Raw genomic sequence first — 15,271 nt, 5'->3', positions numbered from 1 at the left:
CCGGTGCAACACACGCGGAAAATATATGCATGAATTAAATTCAGAGTATATACGTAGCAGTGGGGGTCCGTCTATAGAAAAGCAGGCGCGCCAGCGAGTAGGGTAAGCTAGTACTCAGGGCGGGGCAAAGCGAATGTTGGGTGTGGATTTAAGTTGTTCCCAAGCAAGCAAGCAAGAGTTCACAAATAAATTTAGGCTGGTAATTCATTTATTCCGTATTACCAAACGCGCAGCAACAAGTTAAAATGAAATAGTAATTAATTTATACATTATTATCAATGGCAAATAATGGTACTTTACGTTAGGTTAGGTTAGTAATTTATACAGTATCCCGAGCGCGATTGAATGCAAATTAATTTGTACTATAATCTCAACAAACGTGGCGTAGTAAAGTTAGGTTAGGTTAAGTTAGGTTAGTGTATACTATATTCCCAAACAAGTGTGTGCGCAAGTAAATCAATAAAAAACATACACAACATATGTTAGTTGGTCCCGACAATTTATTATGCAGTATTCCACAGGTCACGTTACCGATTGTGGGTTGGTTAGTGTCTTACAAATCAATATTAAGAACAACTTTCAATATAAATTTACGAGGCGCGTCAGCGATTATGCGTAGGCAAATAAATCACTTAAATAACAAACTTTTGATGGTGTCATTCAATAAAGAAACGTATGCATTTTAGGTAGGAACAAAACAATAACTTACGTTTTTCTTTTTGAAAAGATGCACGAAAAAATTAACACAGTATAAGCACTAATAATAATAATAATAATAGAACATTTATTCTTGGGGGATTTATATATAGGCTTTTTTATTTAATCATTTTATTAATGCGAGGGCGTTACTTTATTTAGTAAGGATGTTTCATTATACATACGTGCATTAAACTTTGCATAGGACAATTTTAACTTTGGGTTAAGTTCAAAATAGTTTATTGAGCTTGAGTTGGTTAGGAAATATCACGTTAAATCATCGGCGTATGGGAAGCATTTAAATACAGATAGTCTGTTCAAATTTCAACTTTGGCTAGTTTGAGAAATAGTTTATTGCATTCACTAATACAAATAGGGAATTTAAATTAGGTTTAATCAAAAACATTTAACATTTTTAAGTGCATTAATCTCTGTGTGAGATGTTTAGTATGGGTCATCAAAAATTGCTAAATGTTTGTTCATTCGTGATCTGTTGTCGTGTACCAGAGGACAGCGAACTTATTTTTCAATTTCAGTATCTATCAAATAAAACAGATTTATCTGTAATTAACCATTTGTCATATGTGTGCGTTAGCTTGTTTCATCATACACGTGATTCTAATACATCGGATTATCGCTCTGTTTAACCATGATTCCAAGTTCTAAGGAAAACATGTAAATACAAAATATCAGTTAGGCAACAGTCATATGAACATGATTTCATCCTCTCGTGATCATCTGTGTATCAACCCTTCGTCATCAATCCGATTAGAAATCAACTGCGCCAGTACAAAGACCGTGTGACGTCAATATGTCGTGAGTCTGCCTATCTGTCAGAAGTCATTTCAGTCTGATAGCCTCTAACGGTAGGATGTCTTTCCACAATTGTCCGAAAACTTCAGTTCATGTCTTGATTTCTTCGGTGATGGATGTACAAGAACCACGCTCTGGCTTTAGGATCCTCACATACAGTTCGAGTAAATTACGAGAGAAATAATTTAATGAAAACGATCCAATAAATGATGAAGCCCCTTATGAATAAAGATTCCCCTTCCATTTTCACATTGTTTAACAGAGAGCTTCTAGTGAAGCGCAAATAATATATTTCCTGTAGGGTTCCCAGGTTCGATTCCAATATGGATTTATTTTAAATTTCTCACATACACTGTTCGATCATGTTATACATGAAAGGGATTAAAAAATATGTTCACACACAAACTGTATGAGTATAGCTTGCTATATTTTTATTCTTTCTCATCCTGTTCGAATGGGCCCTGGGGACCATGGCCTGGGGGCTATATTTTTACCAACGAGTATAGCTTGCTATACGAAAGAATAAAAGTTACGAACCATTACATAAGCTGCAAAGCAGGGAAGGGTCCCTTTTTTAACAAGGAGTATTTTTTAACTTCTCACACCTTGTTCGAGTAATTATTACGGTAATTAAAAGATACGAAAGAATAAAAATATATAGTGTATAAGTATGTTACAATATAATTTCATTTTTTAATTCATTCAGGAGGAGGGGGTGGGTCATTCGCAGGGGTCTTTTTTTTATCTGCTCACATGCTGTTCGTATGGGTCCTGGGGGCCATCCGGTGTGTCCCTGAAGGATCAGGGACGGGTTATGGGGCCTGGAAGGCATTCAACTACCACCAGAAAAAAAGCTAACTCAATTTCATCAGCCTCTTGCATCAACTTCCTGGTTGTGAAACATACCACGTATCAACCTTATCCACATCAGATTACTATTATCTGTTATCTTAAGTAAACAACTGGCGGCCCGTCTTACGACCCTACTATATCTTTCTACTATGGTAAATCTAATAATCATGTTTTATAACAAACAAATGCACTCTATTGAATCAGGGACTATCCAGTGTGAGTTTCTGGAGAATATCTCACTCCGAAACTCAAACACTGTTTAATAAGCTTGATTTTACCCTTTTAAGGCTATTTTATATCAGATTACTTTGAGTCAGTGTCCAGACTTTGAGTAATGTGTTGTTTTCCTGTTATAACTCTAAGAACATACCGTTATGTCATTCATTCCAGGTGGAATTAAAGAACACTTTTAAATCGGATTAATATTTCGTTTCTGTTCTGTACACTCAGTGTCTTCTTGCTATTTTTGTTATATAATATACGTACACAGAAAAAATCCGTTCTCCGGACAGCGGTATATTGTACAAATATACGGTATGCTCTTGCTTACTATAGAAATCAGTACGGAGCAAACGTTATCCGTATGCTACATAGGCACTACCCTTAGATGTTACATCATGCCATTGCAGGATGTCTGACATCTAACAGTTTTACGTATATCACATGCATATACTTATGTTATCTTCGTCAGCTATATGTTACATACGTCCATTTGTATGTGAGATCCTGACCGCCTACATTGTTTCATACAGAAAGTAACGTCTGCTGTACGTTAAGTTCAAAAACTACAGGAATTACGCATGTAACTTATCTTTTTAAGTACGCCACCTACATTTTTCTCAGTGTAGCAGACAGATTTCCTTAGTTACATATCTCTCGAAATATTTTTTATTTTGTTTGTGGTACAATGCAGTTTGTTCAAAGTAAACTAGTTCATAAATGAAAAGAAATAAAAAGTGTAAGAGAAATACATAACTGTATTATTATTATTATTATTGATATTTTATTGGTTTTTTAAAGAAATAGTATTAAGTGTTTACGAGTATTTGTGTTGTACTGCATCCGAAAAGTAAACCTAGTTATGTGCCTACACTGAATGATAGACATATGAGTCATTGTGTAGCCGGGCGCGCTAGGCGATAGAGTCCAGAGTATCAAAAAATGGACTATGACCCCAACTTGCAGTTCTTCTTGATTTATGCTGTTCTTACGGCAATGTTATGTCGGATAATACGATATGTGGAATAAACGAAGGTTGGTGTTTCAAGCAACTAAATCTGTAAAATATTCGTGTAAAAATCACCTTTCAATCTCTAGCTAAATTTGTGGGTGATCGCACTCTTTGGTTTATAAAGTATAGTTTTATTTAAAAAAAAAATACATTTTGAGATTTGCTACATTTTTTTTAAAATAACGGCAAATTAGTCCATTTCATCACGACAAATCACATTCGGTACTAAGATGTCTGTTTCTGTCTATATATATATATCACACTGTGCTGAAGACAAAAGATTCTCTTTTTTAAAAAAAAAAGAGGATGAGAGAAGAAGCTATACAACAGTATAAACTGAAAACAATCGTTTTTACCAATAGTACTATAATCCTGAATAAATGCATTATTAAAGCAAAATATCAATAAGTTATTTTCTTATTATATTGTTTCGGTTCTTATTAACATAAATGTTAAATACTTCCTATAATGTTTTGTAAAAAAAAGATAGGATAGAATGGGATTCCACCTAGTGTTAAAATAATATAAGAACTACTATTCCACTACTCTACCCACCTAACCACATAGATTACTTTTAGTTTTTTTCTGTTTCTTTAACAAATTAGTTCCTATAGCCACGAAGCGTGTCACTTTCAAACTCAAGACAAGTGTTTTTCTGTTTGTTTCTATATTAGGGTACACCATCTTGGTTAGAAAAGCTAATTTATATTTAGCAGACAATCTAGACACTAGGTTTAAACCAATAAATGTAATGTTTTACTCCACTTTCCAATTCCTTAAATGCAACTTCTCTATTGGAAAATGTCAAATTCCCTTCGTAATCGTTCTCTGCTATTGCAAAAAATCCCTCAAAAGTTACCAGTATACACAAAACCGAGCGTAATTTTGTATTTTGCTTATATTTGTATTATTTTGTTATGCTTTTTGGAAATATTTTCATAGATCGACTGCTTTCTATTGTCTCCATTTACTAATAACTGAATTTTATATATAAATATAAGCTAAGTGGAATAAATGCGAAAGATCGTGAGTTACAGTATACGCGCAAGTTTTTTTTTTCAGCATGAGGTATAAGAGAACATGAATATTTATGGATGTTCATAATAACTCCTTTACCTTTAATTATACCATTTAATTAGTTATACTTTAACCTTTTGCGACGTTCTGTGTGACCGTAGAATCACGGAAAACAATAGAGAAATGATTTACAAAATAGTGGTTAGCTTTCAATGGTATACAGAGCAAATAAAGTAAACCTGCGTAAAGAGACTGAATGCAACTGAAATCTGAATGTTGTGCTGGATATATGGAGCACCAAGAAGGGACAGAGTGAAGAATGGAAGAGTAAGGGTAACAACCAAGATTGTAGATATCAGAGACGACCCCAGAAAGCAGATTGAAACTGTATGGGTATTTAATAAGCATTACAAATGGCTATGTGGTCAGAAGAGTGATTTCATTTAGAGTGGATGGGAAGAAAATGAATGAAAATGTTTTGAAATAATTTCAGGAAGAAAGATTAAACAGGGGATGGATTGTGAGATAAGGTTTTATGGATTGAACTCTTCAGAAACTTCGATGTCACATAACTGGGAAAAGATGGGGGAAAAGAAGAACACATTCTCTTTTGCAGCCAATTCTTCCTATAAGTATATTCATATGAGGACTTTTAAGTGTCTCTTAAGCCTACACAATCTTCTTGGTCCTCCGCGTCGGAAACCTCCTAATTGTCCCTCCAAGCTTTTGTCTCAAGATTTTGTAAAATTTGACCCACTTAAGGTAGAAAGATGGAACTCGATACATAAGTCTAATCTAATTACAAATAAGCGGACACGAGGCTCAGCGTTTTCAAAACTTCCGGTATTAAGGACGTTAGTTTCAATATTGTTTTTTATCACATAACATTTAAAGTCGTTTGTATTTTGTGATCACGTCACGAGAAAATAGCTGACACGATTGAAATGAATTCGTATATCTCCAACTGGGATTTTATTACACTTTAAGTAGTTGAGTTGATTATGAGTTTAACGTCTCTTTCAGCAGCGAGGCAATACGAGACGTGGACCTACTAATAAACCAAGTGCTGCCGTCGGTAATCGAACCCGGGTGTCCCACGCCAAAGGCTATGCTAGCCGCTTAGGCACAAGGGAGGTAATCACTTCGAGTAAAATTCGTATCCCAAGAGGGGAGAGAAGTTTCAATAGTTTAGTAAATAGAATACATCAAAAATCTCTCACGTTAGAAAAATAGAAATTAAAATTCCTGTTTTAGAAAGTAAGTAGAAACGTATCATTACGTTTTCAGAATTCACGGAAATTTTATAAGGTTTTAATTCTCTACTTTGTATTAAAAAGTACAACTTTTTGTAGCAAACGTAAGGAAACGATAATACCTTTTAAAATGATTTTTTGAATTATCACTTGGATTTAGCTGTGTTTTTTTATTATTACATGTTGATTGTCTATCCTAAAAGGTACGGGAATTAAATATAATACCATTCAATTATTTTCTGTAGAGATATACGTGCAAGGAATGATATTTCAACTAGTCTATATACATAATATAACAAAACTATCTAAATTATTATAAAATACATGAAATAACTGTACCAAGTGAGACGAAAGTAATTGAAACCAAGAGACAAAAGATAAAAGTTCTACAATTCGATCATCAAGTTTCGAAATTATTCATTGACAGCGTGGAGAAGCATCTGCTAGATATATAGTAAGTTTTCTAATCCTGTGTGCAATTTAATGGTAGAGTATTGTGGATGGTATCATTTTGATCCTTATAAGGTAGGGAATGAGAAAAGTGATGGTGATTTTTGTATCAGACTCTTCTTGTGTTGTTATTGGAGGAAGAACCAGATTCCGATATGATAGTATAATATTTTTCAAATTATCCATGCTGGTTTTCACTAGAGGAATACCGAGCATCTGCGTTAGTCTGTCCTAGTTTCTATCATGAGAAAGTTTTTCCAAAGGAATGTTTTTATGTATATGCTGGATTCTATCTTGTACATGACAGGAACACCACCTGTTGTATTTGATCCCTTATTGCATATTTAAGAGAATTATCTACGTATGTGCCAAATACAACATGAAACTCAGAAAACTCAATATATTCTGAAAAAGATATTTTTGCAGCATTGATTTGTCAAATCAGAAATTTTTCTTGTCTCCTTTCCTACTTTCAGTTTGTGCATCTCTGCCACTCCATCAAGAATTGGGACTGAATATATTTCTCCTTCATCTTGGATTGAACTAGCCAGATTTATGTTGAAGCTCTAGCAACAACACAAGAATATGCTGATACAAAAAATCACATTACATGCCCTCTTCGCAAGTTTAAATGGAGCAGATTTCTAAACATATTTTCTACTGATACCGATGTCCTTGTACTGGGCGACGAATTTCTACAATAAACTTCTACAGGATGTTTGGTTTCCTGTCTCAGAAGCTAAAACAGGTGAGATTTCTGTTCTTACGTTATATCAAGCGTTAGATCACAAACGAACTGATGCTGTGATTGGATTGCATCCTCTCTCAGGGACTGATACCATAGGATCATTTTATGGACGGTAATGAGACAGTACTTGACACTTTATCATCTCAGGAAATAGATACTTTTAATGAAGAAACGTTCCGAGTTCTGGAAGCATTTATACGCTCTATATACATAAGAATCCTGAAGATAACATCCCTGAAAGAATTGCGGTGGTAGTTTTTTCACTAAAAAGCAAGTCGATGGATCATGCATGCGTCCAACTCAAGATACTCTACCTTCGGCCATAAAAAGAGCACATTTTCAAGCCCTAATATAGAGTAAAGCACATATTGCGAATCCTGAACTACTTACAGTGACTGACTGGGGTTGCACTATCAATGAGAAAGGTCAATACAGTACGAGCAAATAATGTGTGATATTCCTTGTGGACCTAAAGAGCTTATCTCAGCGATGAACTTGAATCATGGTTATTAGATGGGTACCTCGAAGCGGACTATGCAAATATAGAATCGGTTAGTGGGATAATGCGAAAGATAATAAGCTCTCGTGAAGTAAGAAGGAACTGAGCACTGTCATAACTCGGTTAAGGGAGAGCCTTTTTTATGTGACTTCTTATTCTATTCTTTCGTGAACCAGTCCATCCGTCTTTCGATCTGCTGCCGATCGGTTGAACAGCTTAAAATCCCTGTGACGTGAAGGAACGAATATATGGAAATGCTTGTGTGTATTCTTTGACCCCCTTTTAACTGTTTCTTGTTTTTTCTTAATGCTTTCTGAATGTAGTGTCATGGCGTAGTGTAGTGTACATTAAAATATTAAGAAGAATTAAACTTATGAAGATTGAAGTAAGAAGGACAACTTCGGATTCTGAAAGTGTCCCGATGACTAACGGGTGAATTCACACCAGGAGAAGAGTATCCTTTACTTTTCAGTAAATGAATATAAGAAAACACATGACTGGAGTACTTATTCCACGATATTTAAAACATATTTCTAAAATACTTAGGAACATCTACAGAATTAATATTAATATGGATCACATAATATAATAAAATGTAGGAATAGGGATAATGATAATTTAAAAAATATTAAGTACTTTTCTTGAGTGAAATATTCGATTTTTTATACTGTTCTTTTAATTATGTCTTATATAACAACGATTTTGAAAATAAAAAATATTCTTATTCCAGGCTCCTTTTATAAATTTAGCTATTTGGCATAAATAAATAATACAAAAATGATCATTTTGTCAAATGAAATATTTTTCTTAAAAAAATCCTTTTTTTGAAATTTTGACCAAAACGGCTACATTTACGTAAAAGATGCTAATAACGTAATGTGTAGAACGTACTTAGGCCTTGCTTTAAAAAAAAGAAAATTAAATTGAATGATTAGGAGCGAAGTTATATGGGGTTAGGTTAGTTTCATGTTTCCGCACCCCCTTCTCCCTCCCAGTCGCGGGTCTGACATGTCCAACTTCACCATACACCTTATAACAAAATGATACCATCCACAATACTCTACCATTAAATTACACATGAGATACCGGCAGTGATGAAAAATTTCCGGAAAATTTTGAAAAGGAAAATTTTCCAGAAAACTTTCCGGAAATTTTTCCGATTCATAAAAACATACTCCGCTTATTCCTACATCGTTGTTTAGCCGTGATGTAAGGTGAAAAATTTTCTTCTATATTTTTCCGGAAAATTTTCCGTTCTCAACAAATATTATCGATCATGTAACAGTTCCTCAGTATTCAAAAAATTGATTAAAATCATGTATAGAAATGTTAAAAAGTGAAAGATAGTTTAAAGAATCTGAAAATTTTCATGGCACAGACAATTTTCAATACTATGTAGGAACAAGTGAAACAATTTTTCATGAATCAAAAAATTGTCTGTCTTATACAGTGATGAAAATTTTCCGGAAAATTTTCCGATTCATAAAAACATACTCCACTTATTTCTACATCGTTATTTAGCCGTGATGTGAAGTGGAAAATTTTCTTCTATATTTTTCCGGAAAATTTTCAGTTCTTAACAAATATTAGTGATCATGTAACAGTTCCTCAGTATTCAAAAATTGATTTAATTCATGTATAGACATTGTTAAAAAGTGAAAGATTGTTTAAAGAATCTGAAAATTTTCATGGCTCAGACAATTTTCAGTACTATGTAGGAATAAGTGAAACAATTTTTCATGAATCGAAGTATTTTCTGTCTTGTATAGAAAAATTGAAGAACTTTTTATGATTCGGAAAATTTTCATTATTTTGTAGCAAAAACTAAAACAATTTTTTGTGAATCGGAAAGATTTATTGCTCTGTAGAAGCAAGTGAAAGGAACTTTCATGAATCGGAAAATTTTCATCACGATGTAGAAACAATAGAAAAAACTCTTCATAAACCGGACAATTTTGTACATTATGTATAGTGATGTTTGGTCGAAAATTTTCCACTATATTTAACTGCACATTCAGCTATAAAATTCAATTCCTGTAGAGGGAAGTTACATCAATAAATTATCATTTTTCCAGTTAGCTTTCGGAAACCAGAAAATTTTGTAATATTACAATTTGGGAAGTAAAAATATACAGTGTTTCTCTCTCTCTCTCTCTCCCTCTCTGTCTGTGTGTGTGTGTGTGTAAAGTGCAGGGAAAATACATCGAGTTCGTAGGGAACAAATATCCCACTCCAATATTTAAAATGTAACAAGAAATTGAAAAAGAAACCTTTGTGAATTTATCAATTTCAGAAACAGAAAATTCCACTATTTCTTCACATTTAGGACTGCCTATGTAATGAAATAACTACATAAAAGTTCCTTATGAAGATTATTTTTGTAACAGAAAATAAGAAAAAATGATTTTATTGTGTTTAACACTCGTAAGTCATAATTTCAATATTGGAATTTTGTATAAACAACATCATAGAGCAGATATTTGTATTGTAAACCTACCATTATTATGTATAAAAATGTATTAGAAATAATGACGATTCGATAGAACAAGTACATATATATATATATATATAAAAATGTTTTTTATTTTTTAAATTAAAATGAAATTACTTGTTGCTTTTAGAACGCAGCGCTAATAGTGCAGCTTTTTATTAGTGATGGGCAAAACCGGTTTTATAAAAACCGAAACCCGAAAAACCGACATTTCGGTTTCCTCCAAAACCGGTTCGGTTTCGGTTTTCTCCTAAACTGGTTCGTTTTTTTTACCAAAACCTGTTTCGGTTTTCTCCAAAACCGGTTCGGTTTTTTACCAAAACCGGTTTCGGTTTTTTCCAAAACTGGTTCGGAAAACACATAAAACACATAAAACTATTTCTGTGGAAATGGATTCGGTTTCCGGAGAACAACGAAACACCATTCTGGACAGAAATAGAACAAATTTTGGGAAAAACCGGAATCGGTTTTGAAGAAAACCGAATCCGGACCAGGTAAAAACCGAATCGGTTTTGGAGAAAACCGACAACCGGTTCCGTTGAAAAACCGAACCGGTTTTGAAGAAAACCGAAACCGGTTTTTTGGAAATTTTCAAAACCCGGTTTCGGTTTTTCTAAAAACCGAAAACCGAAAAACCGGTTTTGTGTGTCCATCACTACTTTTTATGTTTCTTTTATTATTTTATTGGAAGAACGACTACACAAATCAACTTCCTTATTATTTATATTTCACTTTCTCTTCTGAATGAATATATGAATAAATAAATGCTTATTTCCAGAAAATGATCAGTATTTGCTTTCATGAGCTAATTAAACTCGAATTTTGGGTAGTAAAACATTTACAGTAGGCACTTTATATTATATCTACGTATTTATAAATGTTGCATTATGTAAATCTATAAAAGTAGTAACGCTATGAGAAAACCGTCTTATGCGTATTAAACTGAAATCTAATATTGTAAGATTAAAGGTGGATTCTGAGGAAAGAACGAATTGAAGTTTTTGAAACATTCTTGAAATGAAGAATCGTTAGATTTTCACTTCATGAAACTTTTTAAGACAATATTTATTACCAATAATTTTTACAGCTAAACAACGATGTAGGAATAAGTGGAGTATGTTGTTATGAATCGGAAAAGTTTCCGTTTCAAAATTTTACGGAAAATTTTCATCACTCTACAGGACAGACAATTTTTCGATTTATGAAAAATTGTTTCACTTGTTCCTACATAGTACTGAAAATTGTCTGAGCCATGAAAATTTTCAGATTCTTTAAACGATCTTTCACTTTTTAACATTTCTATACATGAATTAAATTAATTTTATGAATACTGAGGAATTTTTGCTTGATCACTGATAATTGTAAAGAACGGAAAATTTTCCGGAAAAATATAGAAGAAAATTTTTCCACCTCACATCACGGATGAAGGAATATGTAGAGTGTTTTTATAAATCGGAAAACTTTCCGTTTCAAAATTTTCATCACTGATGTACAGTTAAATATAATGGAAAATTTTCCACCTAACATCACTATACTTAATATCCAAAATTGTCCGGCTTACGAAAAGTTTTTTCCACTTGTTTCTACATCGTGATGAAAATTTTCCGATCTATGAAAATTCCTTTCACTTGTTTCTACAGAGCAATAAAACTTTTCCGATTCACAAAAAGTTGTTTTACTTCTTGCTTCAAAATAATGAAAATTTTCCCGAATCATGAAAAGTTCTTTAACTTTTCCATATAAGACAGAAAATATTTAGATTCGTGAAAATTACTGATATTTTTTAGAACGGAAAATTTTCCGAAAAAATATAGCGGAAAATTTTGCGAAACGGAAAATTTTCCGCTTCACATCACTAGATAGCGGTAGAAAACCCACTAATATTAAAGAAATGAAATTATAACCAGGTAATAATTGGGGATTGGTAGGATCAGAACAGATGGCCTCTACTTTAAATAAAATGGTATTATAATCGCTTTATAGGTAATCTAATAAGAATTTAAGTGGCATTAAGAGTTATAATTGTATAGATTGTAAACAAAATTCGGTTTGTTATTGGATTGGATAATAGCAAGCCTTTCAGGCTACAGTTTAATTTGGAATCTGCATAACAAGAGTCCCCATCGAGAACAAAACCTTGGTCTACAAACCGCACTAACTATATAGCTACGGGAAGATCTAAACAATGTCTGGATATGACAGTAAGGCCTGCTATACACTGCAAGATAAATCCTAGGAAATATCTTAGGATTTATCTTCGGAAATATGTTATGACATATCTCTTAAGAAATTCTACCGTTTTGTGCCATACACGCGAGGAGTTTTCCTGTCTGACCGAATGACGTTTTTCAATATTATGAAATACTTCTATTAATAAAAGTACAAAATTGATGAATACCTATGCTAACTACACTGCAGATGCTTCTAATATTAATACCAGGTGCTATATTATTAAATTGGATACCTCTAAAAATAAGCATAAAAATCACATGGCTGCTAGTGTAGCTTTTGGTGCATCATATTTTAGAAGATTTATAGGTAAAATTCAATATTTTGCATGAAAAGATATGTTTATAAAGAACAATTTTCTGCAAGCAATAGAATTAAATACAACGTAATACACTTATATTTTACGTTTACAAGTGTAGGTGTACTGGTACAAAATCGTTATAAGTATTTTACGACGGATAAAATAAGTGAAGGACAATGTTTACCAGAAGGGATGTAGCTATTTTATCTAAGAAATTTTACAATTTCGGTAGTTTCTGTTCACATTAGTTTAGTTTTGGTTAGTTACAGTTAGGATAGGTTAAGTTAGAAAAGATATGTGAAAGTAGATACTATTTGCAAGAGGAAGGAGGTTTTGATGATTCAGCAGCATGCTCAATTTATGTCGAGAACAGAACCCAACCCCTGCGGGGCTTCTAACCCGTTTCTCCTACTACTACTATTACTACTTATACTATCGATCCGTATAGTAAAACTGCATGTTTTAATGTTTTTACTGCTTTGCTGTAGGTTTGAAGCTGGAGGGGCAACTGTAAACTTAAGCCGATTATATTAGCATAGGGGCTTAGCATATGTTATTTTTTTAAATATAGAATTTCGCTTTTTTATATTAATATTAGGTTAGTTTAGTTCATTAGGTTAGATTTGTTTAGGTTATGTTAAGTCTAAGTACTTGCATCTTCAGTCTCTCCTGTACATTTTGTATCTTTTACGTTCTCTTGGACTCCTTCTGCGAAACATTTACCTAAGTGAGTGCATATAAAAGATGAATAGTGATACTATTTTCCACCACCGGTTTACAGAAGCTGTAATTTATGTTTACAAGTGGAGCGCTACTACCACGATGCCATGACAAGTGCTATTCAAACTAGTATCATTGCCAAAACCCATTCATTTTCACTCCTCGCTAACGCTCGGGCCCCCTATTCGCCCTGCTGTGACTCGGTTAGATAGCATTTGTGCTATTCAGTGGCCACCTAGCACACGTCGATTTGTGTTTTTTGCACTATAGTTTTTATACTATACATCCGGACGTCATATTTATAGGCAAATCGTAAAAGAATTGTAGTATTTCAATAATTGCTTTTGATGGTTTCCTTGAATTTCATCTATGCCATGTGAGACATTTCCATGTCGCTCGGTGCAAAGCATTTAAAAAATAATAGTAAGGAAATGAGAGACTAAGTGACAATTACAACTTATAATTTTTCAACCATTATTTCGAGTGGTGCAACAAAGTAAACCTGCACGATCAGAAGATAAATTAGCAAAGCATACCGCATCAGTTGTTTGTTTCCACTTATTTTGTTTTTACTTTCTCTCACCTGGCGTCGCTTAAATCTAAATCTTATGAATTCTCTTTTCGAAATAGAGCGTGTTCTAAAAAAGAGAAATCTCATAGGATCGTTCAGAACACAGGAAATGACATGCGATCTGATGCCATACGTTGAGATATTGACTCTAGGACAAATCGTAAGAGATTTCCTTGGATCTATCCTATAGTTTATAGCAAGCCTAAATAACTATTTGAAACAGAGCTATTAATGGGCTCTGTCTAACATTGTTCAGGTAGCTCCCTGTATCTGAATAGGGTCCTCCACAAGACCGAAATGTTACAAGATTTTGGTAGCGAGATAGATCTGAAATAGACTTACTCCAATAGAAACAAGCATCCTTTCTGAGACAAGACATTACTTTCACAGCAACTTTCCGAGAAGAGATAGCTTCAAATCTAGTATTGTAGGCAACCCTACAGTTGGAAAACTAACTTTCGACTGAAAAAATAATAACCAAATAATATCTCTGAGTAGTTTCATTTCTATTTCTTAGAAATAAAGTATTAATATCCAGGTATCGTTCAAGATACGACAGTACAGTTAAATTTAGTCAAATTATATTTGAATAATTCTAGAAGAATAACTGGAAGCTTTGGAAGTGAGTGTAGAGAAAAGTGTAGAAAATTAGTTGGATCGAGCGGAAAATGAAAGAGAGGGTCTTAGAAATGGTGGCGAGAAAAATGAACAGTTTAGATAATATTGAGAAGTGGAAGAGAAACTGGTTGTGACATTGCTTAGAAAGGAACTGAATCATGAGGGACGTGCTAGAGGGTATGATATCAGGAGAAGGATAGGGCGAAGGATGTTACAATTGGACATCAAAAGAGAAAAAATGTACGTGAATATGAAGAGGTAAATCGCGGCATGTAATCTGTGAATAATGGCAAAATACCTATTATGACGATGATGATGATATTGCATGTGCTGCTCCAGGATCACTCTCAACTCCTGTTGCATGTGGCTGATCAATAACGACTTCTTCTAGTTCGTCTTCGGAGTCTTGGCGGTTCCAGCCGTAGTTATTGATAGCACTGGAAGTATAGTGAAAAGATAAAAATCGTAGTTCACAATTATGTAAATAAATAGTGTGAGCATATGCAAATAAAGAGTGTGACAAAGTTGATGGCGTGTGGGCTAGGTGTATGAAACGAAGGCTGCGACGCAACGTTGCCATGTGGTAAAGGAGAGTGGCTAAGTAGCCACACTACAGCCCGAGCAAGCGAAGAGATGACATGAGAGATGGGGTTGTCTACCACCACTATTTTACATATCATAATGACATGCTGCAGGTGGTTGGCGTAATTTAAAGAGAGACAAAATGTATCATCAAACCTGTATTTCCTCTTTACTTTGACTGTTTTGTCCTCGTGCTCGAA

The 15,271-nt window shown here is 33.7% G+C and overlaps 1 protein-coding gene across 1 annotated transcript in view; it reads right to left on the bottom strand.

The window, feature by feature from the left end:
* The window catches only part of LOC145681133 (uncharacterized), a 122,124-nt gene that overhangs the window by 38,150 nt on the left and 68,703 nt on the right, over positions 1-15,271 (bottom strand). Inside the window, exon 5 of the mRNA XM_081752565.1 lies at positions 14,788-14,926. Within this exon, the coding sequence (XP_081608691.1) occupies positions 14,791-14,926 (136 nt within the window). The 3' untranslated portion in view covers positions 14,788-14,790. The remainder of the gene's footprint in view (positions 1-14,787; positions 14,927-15,271) is intronic.

This window comes from Thermobia domestica, chromosome 1 (assembly GCF_964235325.1).
Source record: "Thermobia domestica chromosome 1, izTheDome1.hap1.1, whole genome shotgun sequence".
Taxonomy (NCBI): domain Eukaryota; kingdom Metazoa; phylum Arthropoda; class Insecta; order Zygentoma; family Lepismatidae; genus Thermobia; species Thermobia domestica.
The sequence above is the reverse complement of the archived record's forward strand: the minus strand, read 5'-3'. Positions and strand labels throughout refer to the sequence as shown.